Raw genomic sequence first — 18,731 nt, forward strand, 5'->3', positions numbered from 1 at the left:
GTGACCAATGCAAATGATTGTCCTATTCTGTATCACAGCTGTGCAGGAGGAGCGTCAGCGGGGGAAAGACAGAAATGAGAATGACGTGGAATGTTCAAGTAGTGCTAATGAAGATATGCCGGTAGAAAAGATTCTGGAGGCGGAACTGGCTGTGGAGCCAAAGACCGAAACTTACATCGAAGCCAACATGGGCCTCGCCCCCAATTCTGTAAGTACTCTTGACCGATACTGTATGTGTGAATGGCCTAAAAGCAACTACAGGAAAATATGGGGCAGTCTTAAAGGGTTAGTAAAGGCTCAGTGTATCACTCGGCCCCGCCCCTTGGCGCGACACTGGATGTAATTGACAGCAGCGCCAGCCAATGGCTGCGCTGCTCTCAATCCATCCGCTCTAGCCAATCAGCGGCCAGGCAGAGCGGCGAAGAGGATCTCGGGACCGAGCGCGGGATCGAGGGGTCAGGTAAGTATAACAAGGCCTCGGAGGGCGGCAGCATCAGATGTTTTTTCACCTTAATGCATAGATTGCATAAGGTGAAGAATTTTTTACTTTACAACTCCTTTAACCAACTCTAAGCTCTACAACAGTTGCAGAACTGAAAGTCCCAGCATGAAATGGCAGTGTCTTTCTGCTATAAATGAAGGGCTCTTTATTAATAGCTGATAATTACAAGTATGTGCCTAATTTGTATTGAATGGGAAGGCTATGTTCTCAGTGGAGTCACTGGTCGCTAGTGAATGGATAGAATACATTTGTAGTGAAGTCATTAGTGCCTAGTGTATGAGTAGGATGCATTCTTAGTGATGTCACTGGTCTCTAGTGAATGAATAGCCTGTATTTACAGTGTAATGACTTGTTTCCAGTAAACAAACAGGCTTTATTCTTATTAATACGATCAGTCTCTAGTGAATACATAGGCTGCATTATGATGTGATGTCACTGGTCTCTAGTGAGTGGATAGGTTCCATTCTCAGTGATGTCCCTGGTTTATAGTGAGTGGATAGGCTCCATTCTCAGTGATATCACTGGTCTATAATGAGTGGATAACCTGCATTCTCAGTGATATCACTGGTCTCTAGTGAGTGCATAGGCTCTATTCTCAGTGATGTCACTGGTCTCTAGTGAGTGCATAGGCTCTATTCTCAGTGATGTCACTGGTCTATAGTGAGTGGATAACCTGCATTCTCAGTGATATCACTGGTCTCTAGTGAGTGCATAGGCTCTATTCTCAGTGATGTCACTGGTCTCTAGTGAGTGGATAGGCTCCATTCTCAGTGATGTCACTGGTCTATAGTGAGTGGATAACCTGGATTCTCAGTGATATCAACAATCTTAAGATTTAAAAGTTTTCCACAGGTTTTCAAGTTCAGGAATGCAGCACAAGTCTATCAGTTAACAACGGTAGAAGCACACCCCCTAAATATAATTTCATGAGTGATTACAAAACAGAAACAATATGCAGTGCTGATGAAATAAATACTAGGTTTGTCCACTGATAATGTTCCCCAATATTCTCTTCCTGCAGCCTAGTGACCCCGTCACCAACATTTGCCAAGCCGCAGACAAGCAGCTATTCACCTTGGTAGAATGGGCAAAGAGAATCCCCCACTTTTCAGAGCTGCCGCTGGATGATCAAGTAATACTGCTGAGAGCAGGTGAGTTCACATCGTCCTCTGCTCCCTGACAGCATGGCTCCAATTGCCTTTTCTTGCAGGCAGCCACCTTATTTACTTGAAATGGCCTCACTGCTTCCATCCTGTCAGTGATGTCACTAGTGAAAAGATAGGGTACATGTTCAGGGAACTAAATTACTCATTTTACGGTGGTCATGACGTTGTTCACTTCCATCAGTACTGAAATATGTGACATTAATCCTTCTCAGGTGAGTTATTGATTACAAACAAGTATTTAGGAAACGTGTTGCATTGGTCACAGAAATTTTTAATGCTGGATTCATATTTGTGAGGTGCATTAAAGCATTTTATGTCGTGGGTTTAACATGCGTTGCAGTGCACTGCCTTAGTGCGTTGAGGTGCCTAGTAAAATGAATGGCACTTGCAGTGCACCGACGCTCATTCATTCAGTCCATAGTGTGAACCTGGCTTTAGTGATTATCCTTTAATCCCCTGCACAGCACCACTCAGACTGGGAGAGGGAGGACCAGCAAAAAAGATAATTAGTCTTTGCTGCATGCACATGTGATGACAAGGAACAGGCTGACAGATGGAGAAAAATGGCTTTATCACATTTCAGTTGCCCTTTCTTTTCTAATCACAAGCTTGGAGGCTACCAAGATGTAGTATGTAACTGCAGTAGAGAAAAGTGAGGTCACTGACTGGCTGGGCTGTGTAAATCCTTGGACATGCTAGAGAAAATTACAAACCTTTCAGTAGATAAAAACGCTCCTATGTGTGCAAGTTTGCCTGGAATTCAGTCTGCAGCCAGCTATAGATGGAATCGGATGAACTTCGATCCATCTATGGGCAGGCTGGTTGTACTAAAGTCGATCCATCGATCAACTTTAGTACAACCAGCCTGTTGGTTTTCTTTCTCCCGATCACTGCCACCGCCGATATGTAGTGACCAGCAGAGATCATTGTATTCTGCCGATGTGGAAGGCTCCCTGCTGGCAGAACACAATAGCGCTGCGGAAGGAATTCCGCCATCAAAACTGTGTTGATGTGGGTTTGAGCAATTGCATAATGTATGGTCTGCCTTAGGCATCGCTTCAAATTGCCTAAGGCTCTGCTAACCATTGTTATAGTGCATTTGCATTATTTGTGCTGTTTAAAATGATATTTGTATCTGGATGTCAGCTACACGCCTGAAGCAGTAATTTTATAAGTTGCAGAATGCTGAACATAGGGGTCTAAAAACAGTGTTTGGCACTGGCTTTGGGAGTTGGGAATTCTTCTTTGGTAAATGATAGTTTTTCTACATTTAGTTAAAGGACCCCTTTAAAGAATTACGTTTTTGAAAAATGCCGATGGGCTGGGTTTGTCAGACACCAGCATTGATACCCATGCCTGTAATTTTCAACCTTTTATTAACCTGGAATGCATTTAATCAGCTTATTATATGATATAATATTTAATCAAGTTCACAAAATATATTGAATGCAGTAGGAGGAGTTTTACTCCAAGGGCTGAGATTATTGAGCTAAATCAGGGTTTTTGTTCCAGAAGGATAAAAAAAAAGGTGACTGTTGTGGTGACTGGTCCCTTTAAGATATTTGACCACATACGTTGTTTCTGAAGAGCGGCTGTGAGCCTGGATCTGAGTCTTGCACAGCTCTGGCCGAGCTGTACGTTAAATAACTTCCCCAAAGTATTTTAACTAGCGACTTCATGTATTATTGAGCGGCAGGAACAGGCTCTGGAGATGGAGCGCACATGAAACATTAAGAGGCCAACATCTAGCTAAGCGCAGAGGCTGCCTCCACTCATGCATCGTCTAACAAGAGATGAAACACAGCTTAAGGGCAGAGCAAATGCCGATAGGGCGGCCAGTCTCTTCCTTCCTTTTTATGGCATCCTAAAAGCATAAAATCAAACACAACAGCCTCTATTTTGTGTCTTCCAGAAAGACTGTAACACTTTATGCTGCCTTTTTTTTGATGGTCTTTTAGCGGAGTTGTAAGTTATTTATAGCCATCTTGGTGTGAGCTGAAGAAGTGAGAAAATGGCTCTACATTTAAATTGTTTATTCAGTTACAAAAGCGCGGGCAGCTGCAAGTCTCCCGAGAGCCACCTGTCAAAAGAGAAGTGCGCAGGTATTTGCTGGCTTAGTGTAATGTGAAAATGGCGTGATGCTTCAGCTGGTCATCGAAAGATAAAAAGTGACAGGTCCTCTCTCAGCAGCATCAGGATTCTCTGGGGAACTAAACTGGAGATGCAGTCTATCTTTTCAATGTAATTGAAATAACATGGTAAATCAGGTTGATGTAAATAATCTCTATAGCGTATTGCTTTATTAAGCATGTTTTTAAGTGTAATTACTGTATATATGTGTACAGCCATCTTTGTTTATTACATATGCAGGCTTAGCTTCCTGCTTTGCAGTGTGTTTTACTTCTGCTTTTCAGAATGCAAGTCAGCAGCTTTTCAGAGGGCACTTGATATATTGCCTCCTTACTCCCTGATTTAGTCTTGTATTGGCGCACTGTCACACCACAATTGCGTGCATTGTACGCGGTTGTGGCGTGGCGGTTGTGGCGTGGCCCTATTGAACTCGATGGCGGGGTTTGAGAATAGTGCCGCTTGTCAAACTCTGCACCTTGAGTTAAAAATGCTGCAGCCTCAAAATAAAGCATCGTGGCCATGGCATGTGTACAGTTCTGTAATAAAAAGTGCAGCGCTACAATATTTTAAACATAAATTGCCATGTATAAGACAAAATATGATGAAACACATGATGAAAGTCCAAAAAGGTCCATAAAGTGCAAAGTGTGTGGAAATCATCCACCGAAGGTATGTTCCCAGGTGTTATCAAACATAAAGTCACTCCAGTGAGGTTTCCTTCACCAAACTGCACTCACCAGAATGCCATTGGTAAATGGCATAATGTCAAAACAACCTTTTGAGAGTTCCCAGCAATCATCCAGTGGCTCTTCTACAGGAATGGTGCTCACCACACAGAGCCCGAGAAAAGGTTTATGATGTAGTAGTTTATTATAAAATTAATGGTATACAATATAAAATAAAGGATGTACATTCAAGTAAAAAACATGAGTGGCTAAACTTGCATCGATGGCCGCCGATCCCAACCTAGGATACGGCGGCGTGGTGGCAGCATGCAAGGCTTTTTCGTACGCGTTTTGTGCGGTTGCACATTGGGGGATCCACCTACCTTTTTATTTTTGTATTTATTGAGTGGCATCATAGGGTTGGTCACCTTTGTGCTAGCAGCTTCACCTCTGAAGTGCTCACTGTGTTTTGTTTAGATATGTACAGTCTTGTCTGGCTGTTTTGTGGCAGTTCAGGTGGGCAGCCAGGGGGCGGTAAAACCGTGGCTCAGCCATCTGCTTTTTACCACTCCCTGCCCATCTGAAAGAGCAGTTTGACAGGTATTGGTGCCTGTCATTGTCACTCATTGATTTTAATGGGCCTGCTCTGCAACAGCCAAACGCTTGGCTTGCAGTGCATTAGGGCTCACTTACGCTAATGCTTGGGCGAGGGGATTGTTAAAACATGCAGTTGAGCCATGCCTTTACCACCCCTCAGGAAATATTCCCCCTGTCACTTCAAGTGAGTGGTGCTGCAAGCCTTACAACCACGTGAAATGCATGCGGTTGTGCCACACCAGTGCTGAGATCAAGGGGTTAAAGCAGGCAATGAGGAGGCAATACAACGTCTCCACAGCTCCTTCCGAATGCTCTCTAAAGAAAGAGAACAAGTACTTTAAAAATCAAAGTTAAAAAATGGGCAACAGGAGTCGGTAGTTTCAGCTGTCAGCCACTGCTTTACTGTCCTCTGAAAAGCAACCTTCCACTGCAGCGTGTATGAAAGAACCCTTTTTGTATGATGTCTTATTTCTGCAAGCGAGAGACATTGGACCTATGCTAAGAGCTCCCTCTAGTGGCCAGTCTAACAACTTTCTATATTTAATACAATTAAAATAGCAAGTCTGACCATAGTTGGTAAAAAATGTGAATGCCACATCAAATATTACTTTAACGTAACAATGCAATAAAAACACTTACATTAAGAACATATAAACCTTGTTCCCATCCTTACCAGGAATTGAAGCAAACACACCAATGCTGCATTCATAAATGTGAACCACATAATGTGGGCTAACCTACCCTATGTTTGTAGACTCAGAATGCTATGTTCTTATTTTGTATATTCGTTTTTTTTTTTAAAGAAAGATACAGTAAAGTAGGACTGATATCCTAGGACATGTTAGGAGAACATACAATAGAATAAGATAAAGGATAAAGTTGGTACAGAAACAAAGCTATTATTGTAACAAGAAAGGAATGGACAAACACAAAGCGTGAAATAAACAGCATTAAAATATACAAAAATTGCTTTTTCCTGATGAATAGAAAGAGTGACGTGTTAACCTAAATTGCCTAATTGTCATCTTCATGTAGGTTGGAATGAACTCCTTATCGCCTCCTTCTCACATCGGTCAATAGCTGTTAAAGACGGGATTCTCCTGGCCACTGGTCTTCATGTGCACCGGAACAGTGCGCACAGTGCAGGTGTAGGAGCCATCTTTGATCGGTAAGATGTTACGGTTTCTTTTTTTGATGCCAGCTTGCTTGTAAGAATGCAGAGCTTTCCAATGAGAGCACCCTTCTTAAACGTGTGCAAGTTCTGTTTCCTGATATCCTATCAGGATTCAGCAGGTTCTGGCAATACAGTTGATCATAATGATCATCTTAAATGGAATTGTAGATAGAAAAACACTCTCAGTGAATTTCTGTGGATAAGATTTGGGTTTCACTAATCCATGTCTGTTATAACACAACTTTTAGAGTTTATTCAGGCAAACATTTATGCTTTGCTGTTTAAAAAGGCCAGAGCAATTATATTCTGTTTCCTCCATGGTTTTTATTTGTTCTCTGTTCACTAATAATGGTAATAAGAATAATACAAGTCATAAACCCTTTCAATATATATATTTTTTCTCTTGGTTCAGTGTTCTGACAGAACTAGTGTCCAAAATGCGAGACATGCAGATGGACAAGACAGAGCTGGGGTGCCTCCGAGCAATCGTCCTTTTCAACCCAGGTGAGTGAGTGTGTGGGGGCTGTATGCTGGTCTTTGCTTATTGTTGTTGTTCTTAAAAGAAAACTAAAGTTCTCTCTCACAAACAGCAAGCATCCAGGCTTCTTATTGCAGAAGAGACATTCAGCGTCTCTTCTGAAATAAAGTACACTTACCTGTCTGCTCAGTGTCTCCGATGATACAAACTGAGCTGCACATGCGCATCTCAGCTTACATTGCCAGCACAGTCCCTGCGTGCTGAGTCAACAGCCTCCTGTACATGCGCAGGAGTGACTTCATCCTGAGCTGGCCAATGAGGATGACCGAAAACTGGCACCCAGGAGAAAATGTCGGTGAGGGATGGGGACCATTGAAGTTTGAAAGGTAAATTTAGCTCCACTCAGCTTGTAACATTTGCTTTTCAGAGTTACACAACTGCTCAGAAATAGCATGTTTCCTGGTGATCTTACCTTTCCTGTCTAAATCCCTCCAAAACTGATGCTTAAGGTATAGGTAGATGCATATGGATTGAATCATTTTTGGACGTTGTTGTCAGTTTTTTTTTTTTATCAATAAGGCAAGCATTATATGAGAAAATGGTGGAAAATAAGACCTTGTGCTTATAGAAAATTGAGCATATTTACATAGTTAGTCAGGTTGAAACAGTACAATCCTATGCACCCAACTCCATACCCACAGTTGATCCAGAGGGAGGCAAAAAAAACCAGCAGAGCATGATCCAATTTGCTACAGCAGGGGAAAAAAATCCTTCCTGATCCCCCGAGAGGCAATCGGATTTACCCTGGATCAACTTTACCTACAAATCTTAGTACTCGGTTATATTCTGTACATTTAAATTAAAAAATTAGAAGAAAGGGTTGTTTTTGCTAGAATAAAGGAGAACTTCACCACTACCTATATCTAAGCTGACAAAATAACATTACTCCAATGCCATTATTAGAAAATAAATGTACAAATACAAATTGTCTGCCTGTAAGGAGTCTCTATTTCTGGGAAGCCTTATCTAAAGGGGAAATACTGTTGGCTTGGTTGCACAAAAGAGAATCTTCTACCTTTTGGCTGTTCTAGAAACGCATGGCTTGTAATGTGAAATATTGTATCAATTTGTAATAAAAATGAGGCTTCTATTTAAGCCAGGGGTGCTCAACCCATGGCCCATGGCCACATGTGGCTTGTGAAGCCCTCTGATGTGGCCCAGGACCTTAAACCAGGGAAGTGTATGCCCTTGTTCTGGGATGGCGGGGTCAGCAAGCCCAGATCACACATTTGGTATGCTTTCTGAAACCGCACCAAAATTCCTAAATGCAAAAGTTTTGGTGTGCTTCCAGAAAGTACACCATACCTGTAAGATTTAATAGAAGTCTATGGCTCAGTGCAGCTATCTCGCTGGAATGCCACAGGTGCAATATACTGTACCCGCGGTGTTGGTAAACTGCAGCGCATCAGTGTGAAAGCAGGTTTATAGGGGACTCGAAACACTAGGGGCTCATTTACATTTGTAGTTTGGGGGGCCTATAGTTCATTGTGGCCCACAACCGGTTACCAAATCACTAAGTGGCCCTCACTGTTTAAAGGATGAGCACCCCTGATTTAGGAACGTGTATGGATCTGCATGGTTTAATATATATTTTTTCTCTTTTTTTTACAGATTCTAAAGGTCTCTCAAACCCATCGGAGGTGGAGGCACTGCGGGAGAAGGTCTATGCATCTTTGGAAGCTTACTGCAAGCATAAATACCCTGAACAGCCAGGAAGGTGAGTCTCCCTCCATCCTCCCCACACTACCCAGAATCCCCTCTGCACATGAACACGATGGAAGGGGTGGGGTTGTTTTCTATGTATGGCATCTCCCATCTATGGAAAGAAAGGCCCTTTTTCTGTCCAAATGTGCTAGGCAAAAGACTTTCACCATATTAATCCTTTCATCATTGCAGATAGGAGTAACGAGGCAAACTATTAGTAGTTGGCTTTCAGATTCTGACAACCTATAGCAACATAGGTAAAATCCACTTCTACATTGATCTGTGCTCAGCACTCCTGGAATGGAGCTCAAGGGCCCCTTAATTGATTTAAGAAAACTACTTGAGCCTTCCCAAATGCTTTGCAAATGCTTACCGAAGCTGATGCTCTTCAGATTAGAGGCTGTCATTATCTACTGAGAATGCAGGTTGCCTGGCTGCTATGGCGATTCGGTGGCTTCAGTATATTTTCTAATTATGAAAATCAGTAGTGTTTTTTTGTATTCGTGAAACCAGAGACCGCCATGCAGCTAGTATTTTCAGGAGCAACAGTGACCCCAGGGAATATATATATAGGACCAAAAGAGGGACAGTTGTACGAGAGGGGTGCAGATGATTTTGGTACAGAAGACAAACTCTAGAGAGCTGTAATGACATTATCAGGCAGCAGATAATCATTACTTGACTTGCTTTTATTTGTGACGGCACACTCGGTAAAGTCCTCAAAATTCATCATTCATCTTTAAGGCTTTCCATTCTCCTCTGTTTCACCCCGTGTCCTCTAGGGGAACTCCAGCTGAAAAATGAGGCCGCAGCAGTGAAGGAGTCAGGCTCCCCTCCCCCGCCTCTCATATGTTTTAGTTTAAAATTTTAAAGTTTGCACTTCCTGGCCGGCATTCAGAAAGCCCTGTTTTTCCTGGCGTTCTGACTCCTGTTCTCAATAGCTCAGCAGAATTCGCCCCTTTCCTTGGCCTCCCTCCAAGCTGAAAATGGATCAGATTTATTTTTTTCCCCTCATTCTAACCACGTTGATTGCGTGATGACGGGAAGAACTAAGTCGGCTGTCCCTTGAGATGCAGTTAACGATTAATGAGAATTTTCGTTGTCTGTGTGTTGGACTTTGATTCTATTAGGAAAGCTGAATGACTGACCATATGTCTTGTGTCCAACAAGAGATTTCACATTTAGGTGGACACTAAAGAGGACCCGTCTTCTTCAGTGGAAATGGCTTTCCTGTTTAGATTTGGCCTCTGAACATACTTGATGGACTTTGGGCTTTTATATATATATTATCACCAGGGCTCAAAATTTCAAGTCCTAAGCCACTAGCCAGGCCTTAAGAGTTACTCGCCACCAGTTGCCCCACCCAACACCTCCCCTGTCCCACCCCTAAGTCCGCCCCTAAACACGATCTTGTAAATTATCTCATGAAATTACACTGTTAAATATTTTAAGCAGAACTAAGTTCCAAAAATAAATATTAACAACTTTAACAATAGTAACATAAAGCATATCAGTACCCATCTGTGCAGCCTCAGTGTGCCTGTGAACGCAGCCTTACAGTGCCCCATCAATGCAGCCTTACAGTGCCCCATCACTTGCAGCCTTACAGTGCCCCATCACTTGCAGCCTTACAGTGCCCCATCACTTGCAGCCTTACAGTGCCCCATCACTTGCAGCCTTACAGTGCCCCATCACTTGCAGCCTTACAGTGCCCCATCACTTGCAGCCTTACAGTGCCCCATCACTTGCAGCCTTACAGTGCCCCATCACTTGCAGCCTTACAGTGCCCCATCACTTGCAGCCTTACAGTGCCCCATCACTTGCAGCCTTACAGTGCCCCATCACTTGCAGCCTTACAGTGCCCCATCACTTGCAGCCTTACAGTGCCCCATCACTTGCAGCATTCTTGTGCTCCATCAATTGCCGCATTACTTTGCCCCATCAATTGCCGCATTACTGTGCCATATCATCACTTCAGACTCACCTCACACAAACACTGGCGCCGCTTTGAGCCGAGGCTGCAGCGCTCTCCTCCTCCTCTTGTATCACACACACAGCGTGCATCTTACGCTGTGTGTCATGGAGCGGGGTTTGTGTTTGGTGGCACTGTGTGATAAGGTCCCGCCCCCCTAGACCGGCTAATGTGATGGGCAGAACACCGATTCAATCTACTATCACATTAGCTGGGGGGCGAGACCTTGTCACATCGCGCCGCCAAACATAAACCCCCAGTGGCATCACTAGGATTGGTGTCACCTGGTGCGGTAAAACATGGTGTCACCCCACCCCTCCCCCCATCGTCTGAAGAACTATATGCAGAGTGCCCCTCACCCCCATATACCTCCTCCTAGCACAATTCCTCTTTCTCCTTCCCTCATCCCCCCTCTCAGCACAAATCCCCCCATTATTCCCCCTCTTAAAAATCTTCACCCCCATATGCCCCCTTCCAGTACAAATACCCCCTCTCAGCACATCACTTCCCCTCCATTTCTCCCTACCAGCACAAGTCATCACCCTCATTTACCCCTTTTCAGTACAAATCCCCCTTCTCAGTACAAAATGCCCCCCATATCCCTCGTCCCAGTATAAATCCCCCCAAACCCCCCCCTTATACAAATAATTTTACCCCCCAAATCCCCCCTCTCAGCACAAATCATCCCCCCATCTCCCTGCACAGATCCCCCCTCTCAGCCCAAATCACCCCCCATCTCCCTGCTCAGATTTCCCCTCAGCATAAATCATCCCCCATCTCCCCCTCCCTGCACAGACCCCCCCCCCCTCTCAACACAAATGATCCCCACATCTCCCCTCTTTCAGTATTAAACCCCTCTTCTTGCTCAAATTCTCTTATTCCCCCAACCAAGCCACCCTCAGCAGAAGACTTACCGGTTATCAGTTACCGGGTCCTTAGCGATTGATGGCTGACACTTTAGCAGCTCCCATCTGTCCCAGCCGGCTGCCTGCATGTTAGCAGTGTCAGAGCGCCGGGAGCTCTCCTTCGAGTGTGTGTCGGCATTTGCTGACATCTCCTGCGGGGTGTCCCCGGGTCTCCAGCGCAGTGATGGCTGACACTTTAGCAGCTCCTATCTGTCCCAGCCAGCCGCATGTCAGCCGTGTCAGGGCGCCAGGAGATCTCCTTCCCAGGTTCCTCCTCCCGTCCCATCAGAAGACACGCCAAAGCAGAGGAGGAACCTGGGAAGGAGATCTCCTGGCGCCCTGACACGGCTGACATGCGGCTGGCTGGGACAGATAGGAGCTGCTAAAGTGTCATCCATCCTTGCTGTGGAGACCCGGGGACACCCCGCAGGAGATATCGGCAAATGCCAACACACACTGTAGTAGTCCACTCGCTATCACACCCGAGACTGAAGCCCCGCTCTTGCCCCTGCAGTCCCGGGCCCCTGGTGTCACCCCTCTGGCGGGTGTCACCTGGTGCGGTCCGCAACGCCGATGCAAACCCCGCTCCATGACACACAGTGGAAGATGCCCGCTGTGTGTGATACAAGAGGGGGAGAAGGAGAAAGCTGCAGCCTCGGCTCAAAGCGGTGCCAGGGCAGTTAGCCCTGCCGCGTTCTCTGTGTCCTACGGCTGACAGTTTCCTGGCTGATCGCTTCAGCCAGGAAACTGTCAGCCTGGTTCACCCCAGCTCCTCACTCGCCCTGGAATAAATTCCACTCGCAAAATGCGAGCAAAAGAGTGAATTTTTAAGGGCTGTTATCTCCATTGAATATAGTCAAAATCATTGATACAATCCATCTACATCAATAGCAGCATTATAGATCTAAAGGATTTACTGTTTTCACTGAAAGTCTCTTGATATAAAATCAGTACAGTGCTGGCATTTAGAGAAGAGGAGCAGCAAAGCACAATCCTCATTACCAACAAGAAAACATGATGGCCCGGATTCACATACATTGGCGCATATTTATGCCGGCGTAGCATATCTAATATATGCTACGCCGACATTGCGCAGAGAGGCAAGCACCAAATTCATCAAGCACTTGCCTCCCAAACTGCGCTGGGTTCCCTCGGCGTAAGCCGTCGTAGGTGGAAGTGGCCGTGAGCCATGCTAATGAGGCGTGACCCCATGCAAATGATGGGCCGAGTGCCATCCAAGTACTTAAAATGAACGGCGCATACTCACAATCACGTCGGAACTACTCCCTAAGATACGACGGATCACTGCCTATGACGTGAACGTAACCTACGCCCAGCCCTATTTACGTACTACGTAAAATACGACGGCTGTGTTCCCTGGTCCATACCTTTGCATGGGTTGCGCCTCATATATGGGGAATAACTTTACGCCGGACGTACGACTTACGCAAACCGCATATATTATGCGCTGGGCGCAAGTACGTTCGTGAATCGGCGTATCTCCCTCATTTGCATATGTGCATAGAAAATCAATGGGAGCCGCAAATGCGCCCAGCGTAAATATGCGCCCACGATACGACGGCATAGGCAAGTTACGTCGGTCGTAGGAAGCCTATTTTTAGGCGTATCTTAGTATGTGGGTCGGCGCATAGATATGACGGCGCACATTTGTACTTATGTCAGCGTATCTTGAGATACGTCGCCGTAAGTGCTTTGTGAATCCGGGCCGATATGTATATATGCTACGATAGTTGTACGGAGAGCCAGCTTGGGTCCCAACTACTAAAACCATTCCAGTCCTCGTTCTCTTGCAATTATTTTAACTTTATTAGGGAACAATGAGTGAATGCTTTATTTAATACAGCACTGTTGTGATGGAAAAGTCACTCTAATCAGCTGTCTGTTAGCTGGCAGGTTGCTGGGCTGTTGTACAAACTTATCCTGTCACTTGTATTAGAAGCTGTTGTGATCAAGCTTGCTCCTAATGGTGTATATGAACCTTGATACTTCATCTCATTGTGTCTCATGAGAATTTTATGTCCAGTCCGGTATCAGTTTTTTTAGGAGGTTATTAATTATTAATTTTTGGTGTTAGTCACTCCATTTTAGCTGGTTTTCTGTCCTGACTTAGACCAGCATGAAGGTCCCACAGAATTTCCTAGGAAATGCTGTTTTTTTACGAAAGGCTGCAGTGTGTTTTTTTTTTTTTAACTGACGCTTTGTTTTTTGCCTTTTCTACTGCCAGGTTTGCAAAGCTACTGTTGCGTCTACCTGCCCTCCGTTCCATCGGCCTGAAATGTCTGGAACATCTCTTTTTCTTCAAGCTAATAGGAGACACACCAATCGACACCTTCTTAATGGAGATGCTGGAAGCTCCTCATCAAATGACTTAAGAGAAGGGGGTTTGGTTGTCCATGTGCCGAGGGCGATGGACGCATCATGTGATGCCCTCAGAGACACTTACAGAAAACGTCCAGGAGCCCTCATGCAGTGTCACATGTGCGTCTTCAGTCCATCCACAGAGCTATAACCTTGCTCTCAGAACACAACAGCAATCAGTGACAGACATCTGGGATGCGGATAAGCTGGGCTCGTCCTTTTTTTTTTTTTTTTGTCTCTTTCGAAGACATGGCTTGGTTGTCGCTGCTGAAGCTTCTTAATTAAGTTGCTGTTGTTTGGCTTTGGTGGCCCCCAGAAGACCACCAGCATCTAAAAACATAAAAAAAAAATCCGCACAGATCCCTTGGAGGGTGAATGTATTTTTTTTTCTTCTTTTTCAAAAATATATTATGTTGAAAAGACAATGGAAGAGTTTTCTAATCTGTGTGTTCCCACACGAGAACTGGTTTGTTATGGTGTGGAGAAGTTTTTGCTGATCTTCTGAACAAACTTTAAGAAGGTCCATATAGCAATTGGCATCGGTTTCCACAGGCAGACAATTAAAAGGGGTTTACTAGCCCTTATTCCACGTTAGGCCTTAGTTCTCAAAGAACAAACATCTCAAAAAATAACTCAGCTGAGCTTGCTGTCCCCTCACATGCTTTTATGTTGAGGGATTTAGCAATTAAATCAGACATTTTCTCCCTGTGGAAAAAGCAAAGCTAACTCCACAGCTCGATTTCCAGAACCATCTGGGTGGTGAACCATTAGCTTGTTTTAAGGCTCTATGGATCAAGGCACTACAGAATTATTTTGTTTTGATGTATTCAAGAAATTGTAGGAAACCACCAGTTTGAAATTACTGCCTCTTAAAAAAATTTTTTACAGCCAGTGAGCCACTTTGGGCCCCTCGGGTAGATTTCAGGGATCTTGTCCATTTTTGTTTTCTAAACCTGTATTGCAATCCTTCACATCAAGAGAAGGCTTCACTTATCTTCTCTAGCAACAGGAGCCACAGAGGCAGAAAATCCTGGTGATTTTATAATTGTTGTTCTTAAAAAAACATAAAAATGTACAGTACAGAATTACAATTGTTTCTAAAAAACAGCAACTGAGTTTTTCTAGAGATTTGTATCAACCAAAATTACTTATTGCAGAGGTTCCGATTTCTTGTTGTTGGTAAAGATAAATCATCACAATATGAAACTGTTAACTTTTTTTTGTTTGTAACTGCTAAATAGAACACCAGAATGTGAGATCCAGGTTTGAGAAGTGCTTTGGTTTAAAAGCTTGCAGGTGACCGTGTGGCCACAACATTGACGACTCAAAGCCTTCTTAGCATCTGTCTCACCATTTTGAGTTAAAGAAGATCTCCAATAGCTGTTGAGCATAACGTTTGTGTTTTTCATAGGACCAGATCATTTTGAAAAACATGGCCTTCTCTTATGAGGTTCCTCAGAATTTTTCCAATTGTTTATTTTTCCTTTTCCATTATATCGGCAAAGAAGGGATAATTTTATCCAATATTTGGGCTTTTCAAAAAAAAATAAAAAATTGGTGTAGCTTTTACGACATACGTTTTGGTACTCAGAATCTTCAGCTTGTTTAAATGGTTCAGCCATTTCTGGAGAAGAGACTCAACAAGAGTTCCAAATGGCCGATTTTGGTTTAGAGTCTCATGGAATCTGTGTAGTAACAAAAGCCTAAGAGTTTTTTTACTTAAAAAAGTTGACAGAATCACAGAGAACCTTCAAAAACTGTTCCTAGGTTTTTTTTTTTTTTTTACAGGGTAAGTCAGTGCGAACATTGCTTTATTTGAACTAACTGGCCTTCTTTTATTCGTTTCTTGTAAAGCAAAAATGGTATATGTATATTTTCCAAAGAAACTTGTCTTTTTCTTTCGTTGGCGCTCTCTCCGTTCTGCGTGGGAGCGAGTTACTCGGAACCTGAGCCGATGCTGAAGCACGCTTCTGTGAAGCATTGCCCCTCTCCCTCCTTTCCTTTTCTTGCCTGCAACTGGTCAAGCGCTATTGATACCGTTACGATACCTCTTTTGTGATTTCTAAGCTAGTGGTTGAGCAGATTGTGGAAGACACCGTCCAGACCTGGCGTTCCTTACCTCTGCTGGATTGGAACACAGAATATTGTAAAGCGTTAAATTCTTTGCATTTGCATTTTTCCTTGATGAATCAGCTTTTGGTATAATTCGATGCATCTGGTTGTGTTCAACTAAAAGTATATTAAAGCAATTTTCTTCGATGAGATACAGCTCATAGATGAAGGTGGACTAAGGTTCAATAAGCTTCATCTCATTTTTATTGGAGAAAAAGACAATTGCAGCCAGAGTAACCATATGATCTGTGTGTACAGATTGTAAGATTGATGAACAGTTTCAAAATGACAATATATGTTGGCACTCTTTCAAATGGGTGCAAAGCAATGAGATATCAAAAACATTTAGCCATTTTAGATTAAAGGAGGCTTAGCAGAGGTTGCATATTGTGTCAGTGTAGTTTCTGGACAGGAAGATGGCAGAGTGCAGCAAAGCGTCTATTTGCAAGCCCATCTTTGCTGTTTTTCAAGTGTGCTTTTTTTTTTTCCTTTCCCATATAGCATCACCTTTTATAATATGAGCTGTAAACCTCTGTATCTTTTATCCTATAATAGTGCCTTAAAAATTAAACGTTCTGTCAGCACTAGTAACAGTCACCGGGTGCTGTTTGGTCACAGGAGGAGGCAGGGACCTGGTTACATTGTGGCATTACTCAACGATAAACCCACTTTTTCCATTAAACCAGATTTAAAGGTAACCTGTCGCACTAGCTGCTGCCTGTCATAGTGGGTGCCACTGCTGGATCTCTCGTTGCTGTACCCCTGGGAGTTTTGCTACTACAGCATAGCTGGCCAGGCAGTACTTGAGATTATAGAGCGTGGCATTTTCAAACAGATCCCCTTTAGGAAGAATTTATTTTTGAGTTATATATGACATGTTTGACTGTAGGTGAATATTTATTCTCCGAGTGCCTTACTCGTATATCTCTTAAACAGGAAGTCCCCTGCCCCAATCACCCCCCCCCAAAAAAAAATCTGTTTTAAGTCAATAAATTGTAGAATCCATCCCATTTAACAGAGCAGTCACGGCACATGTGAATTTTAAAGAATGCCTTAATCTCTACAGGGACAATGACCGCCAGTTTGCAGGGCTGACCTTGTTCTGTTTCGTAATGTGTACTTCACCCCAGTGACTGTGTGTGTACATTCCCCTAGCGAAAATAAATGTATCCTTTAACCCATTCCTTGCATTGCTTTGGTAAAAGAAAAGATAAATTCTGGCATAGGACGCACAGTCATTAAATTAATTTTGAATTATTGAACCTTAGGTGGCGCTGTTGTCAGCAGTCACACTTTCATAAGGCAGATTTTTGCTAAAGGCAGTTGCTGCCACAAGGGCACCTACCTTACCTTGTTCACATACCATGAATGATTCCATAAATTACATGCAGAATGAGCATGAAAGTGACTCGACTCACTAAGCCAAACTGCATTTTCTTGTCACTTTTCCTATAATTTTATTCTCTCCACTTCCTCCAACAGTACATCTATGTTTCATAATACACTCAAGTGAAGTCATTAAAGGAACCTGATTCATAGACTACACCTGGGTCTCGGCCAAATAATCTTTTTGATGATTTTTTTAAATATTATCATGTCACACATTTTATTTTATTACATTCTGTTCTTATTTTATTAATTGAATTGCAAATCTTTACAGTGTAGTCCTCCCAGAAAATGACATAGAAAATATAACACATTACACTTTACAGGATATGAGATTGAAGTAGCCAATTCCATAATGGCCATTTACTTTCATCAATCTGTAGACGTATCTCTTGAGCCAGCATTTGTTGATAAAAAAATCAGAATCAGAACATCGTCTGTTTCAGGACTATGAAATCCATAGAGTTGCCTGAGTGTAAAAATAACAGACATAATGTAGCACTTCTATATATTTACATTGTCCATCTGTCAAGCCATAGAAGAAGTACATTTGGATTATAATAAGTTGTAAAAAGAATGGTTGTTTTTCTAACCACCACAGAAAAATCTGCGCATAGGGAAGGAACGCCTGGTCTGTTCATCTGTGCACCTGTTTTGAGGTGCCGCAGGATCTTTACAGTGTGAGGGGGATAGGTGAAACTCACCAGCACCGAGAGGTATCCTTTTGTCGTTCTTGTGATATAATGTTAAAAAAATAAAAAAAATGAAAAAAAATGTTTGTGTATTACAAAAGTAAAAAAATTAAAAAAAGTTTAGAAAAAACAAATTATAGAAAGGTTTGAAAAATTCTATTGTATCAGCGAAGTAAAATCTATTTTTGTATTGATGGAAGTTTATCCCTGCTTAAAGTTTTGTACTAACATTCACAGATTCCAGCCTGACGTGTTGCGTAGCAGTAGTCATTCTGGAGGTGTCATACCTCACTGTGGAGCTGGGAGGCGCTGTTTTCTAATGACATGTTGGCAGGAAATAGTCCTTTCATATTTTTTTAAACTGAACTCCTGAGAAATATCAAAACTCTCACACACTACAAAAATTAAATGCTCGTTTTTGTTTAAGGGAACAATTAACCACTTAACCCCCGGACCATATTGCTGGTCAAAGACCAGAGCACTTTTTGCGATTCAGCACTGGGTCGCTTTAACTGACAATTGCGCAGTCGTGCGACGTGGCTCCCAAACAAAATTATTGTCCTTTTTTCCCCATAAATAGAGCTTTCTTTTGGTGGTATTTGATCACCTCTGCGGTTTTTAGTTTTTGCGCTATAAACAAAAATAGAGCGACAATTTTGAAAAAAATGAATTTTGTTTACTTTTTGCTATAATAAATATCCCCCCAAAATATATAAAAAAACATTTTTTTTCCTCAGTTTAGACCAATACGTATTCTTCTACATATTTTTCGGGAAAAAAATCGCAATAAGCGTTTATTGATTGGTTTG

General features: G+C 42.9%; 1 protein-coding gene across 4 annotated transcripts in view; it reads left to right on the plus strand.

Moving 5' to 3' along the window:
- RXRA (retinoid X receptor alpha) overlaps nt 1–18,117 on the plus strand; it is a 268,926-nt gene extending 250,809 nt beyond the window's left edge. For 3 of the 4 annotated variants that reach the window (XM_040324087.1, XM_040324088.1, XM_040324090.1), the window contains 6 exons: nt 39–208; nt 1,524–1,653; nt 6,096–6,228; nt 6,647–6,738; nt 8,384–8,489; nt 13,599–13,746. In XM_040324087.1, the coding sequence (XP_040180021.1) occupies nt 39–208; nt 1,524–1,653; nt 6,096–6,228; nt 6,647–6,738; nt 8,384–8,489; nt 13,599–13,746 (779 nt within the window). Of the gene's footprint in view, nt 1–38; nt 209–1,523; nt 1,654–6,095; nt 6,229–6,646; nt 6,739–8,383; nt 8,490–13,598 lie in introns of all 4 variants that reach the window. The other variant, XM_040324086.1, reaches the window with a different exon arrangement.
- The last annotated feature ends 614 nt before the right edge of the window (nt 18,118–18,731 follow it).

The sequence above is a fragment of the Rana temporaria genome, chromosome 9, assembly GCF_905171775.1.
Source record: "Rana temporaria chromosome 9, aRanTem1.1, whole genome shotgun sequence".
Lineage (NCBI taxonomy): Eukaryota > Metazoa > Chordata > Amphibia > Anura > Ranidae > Rana > Rana temporaria.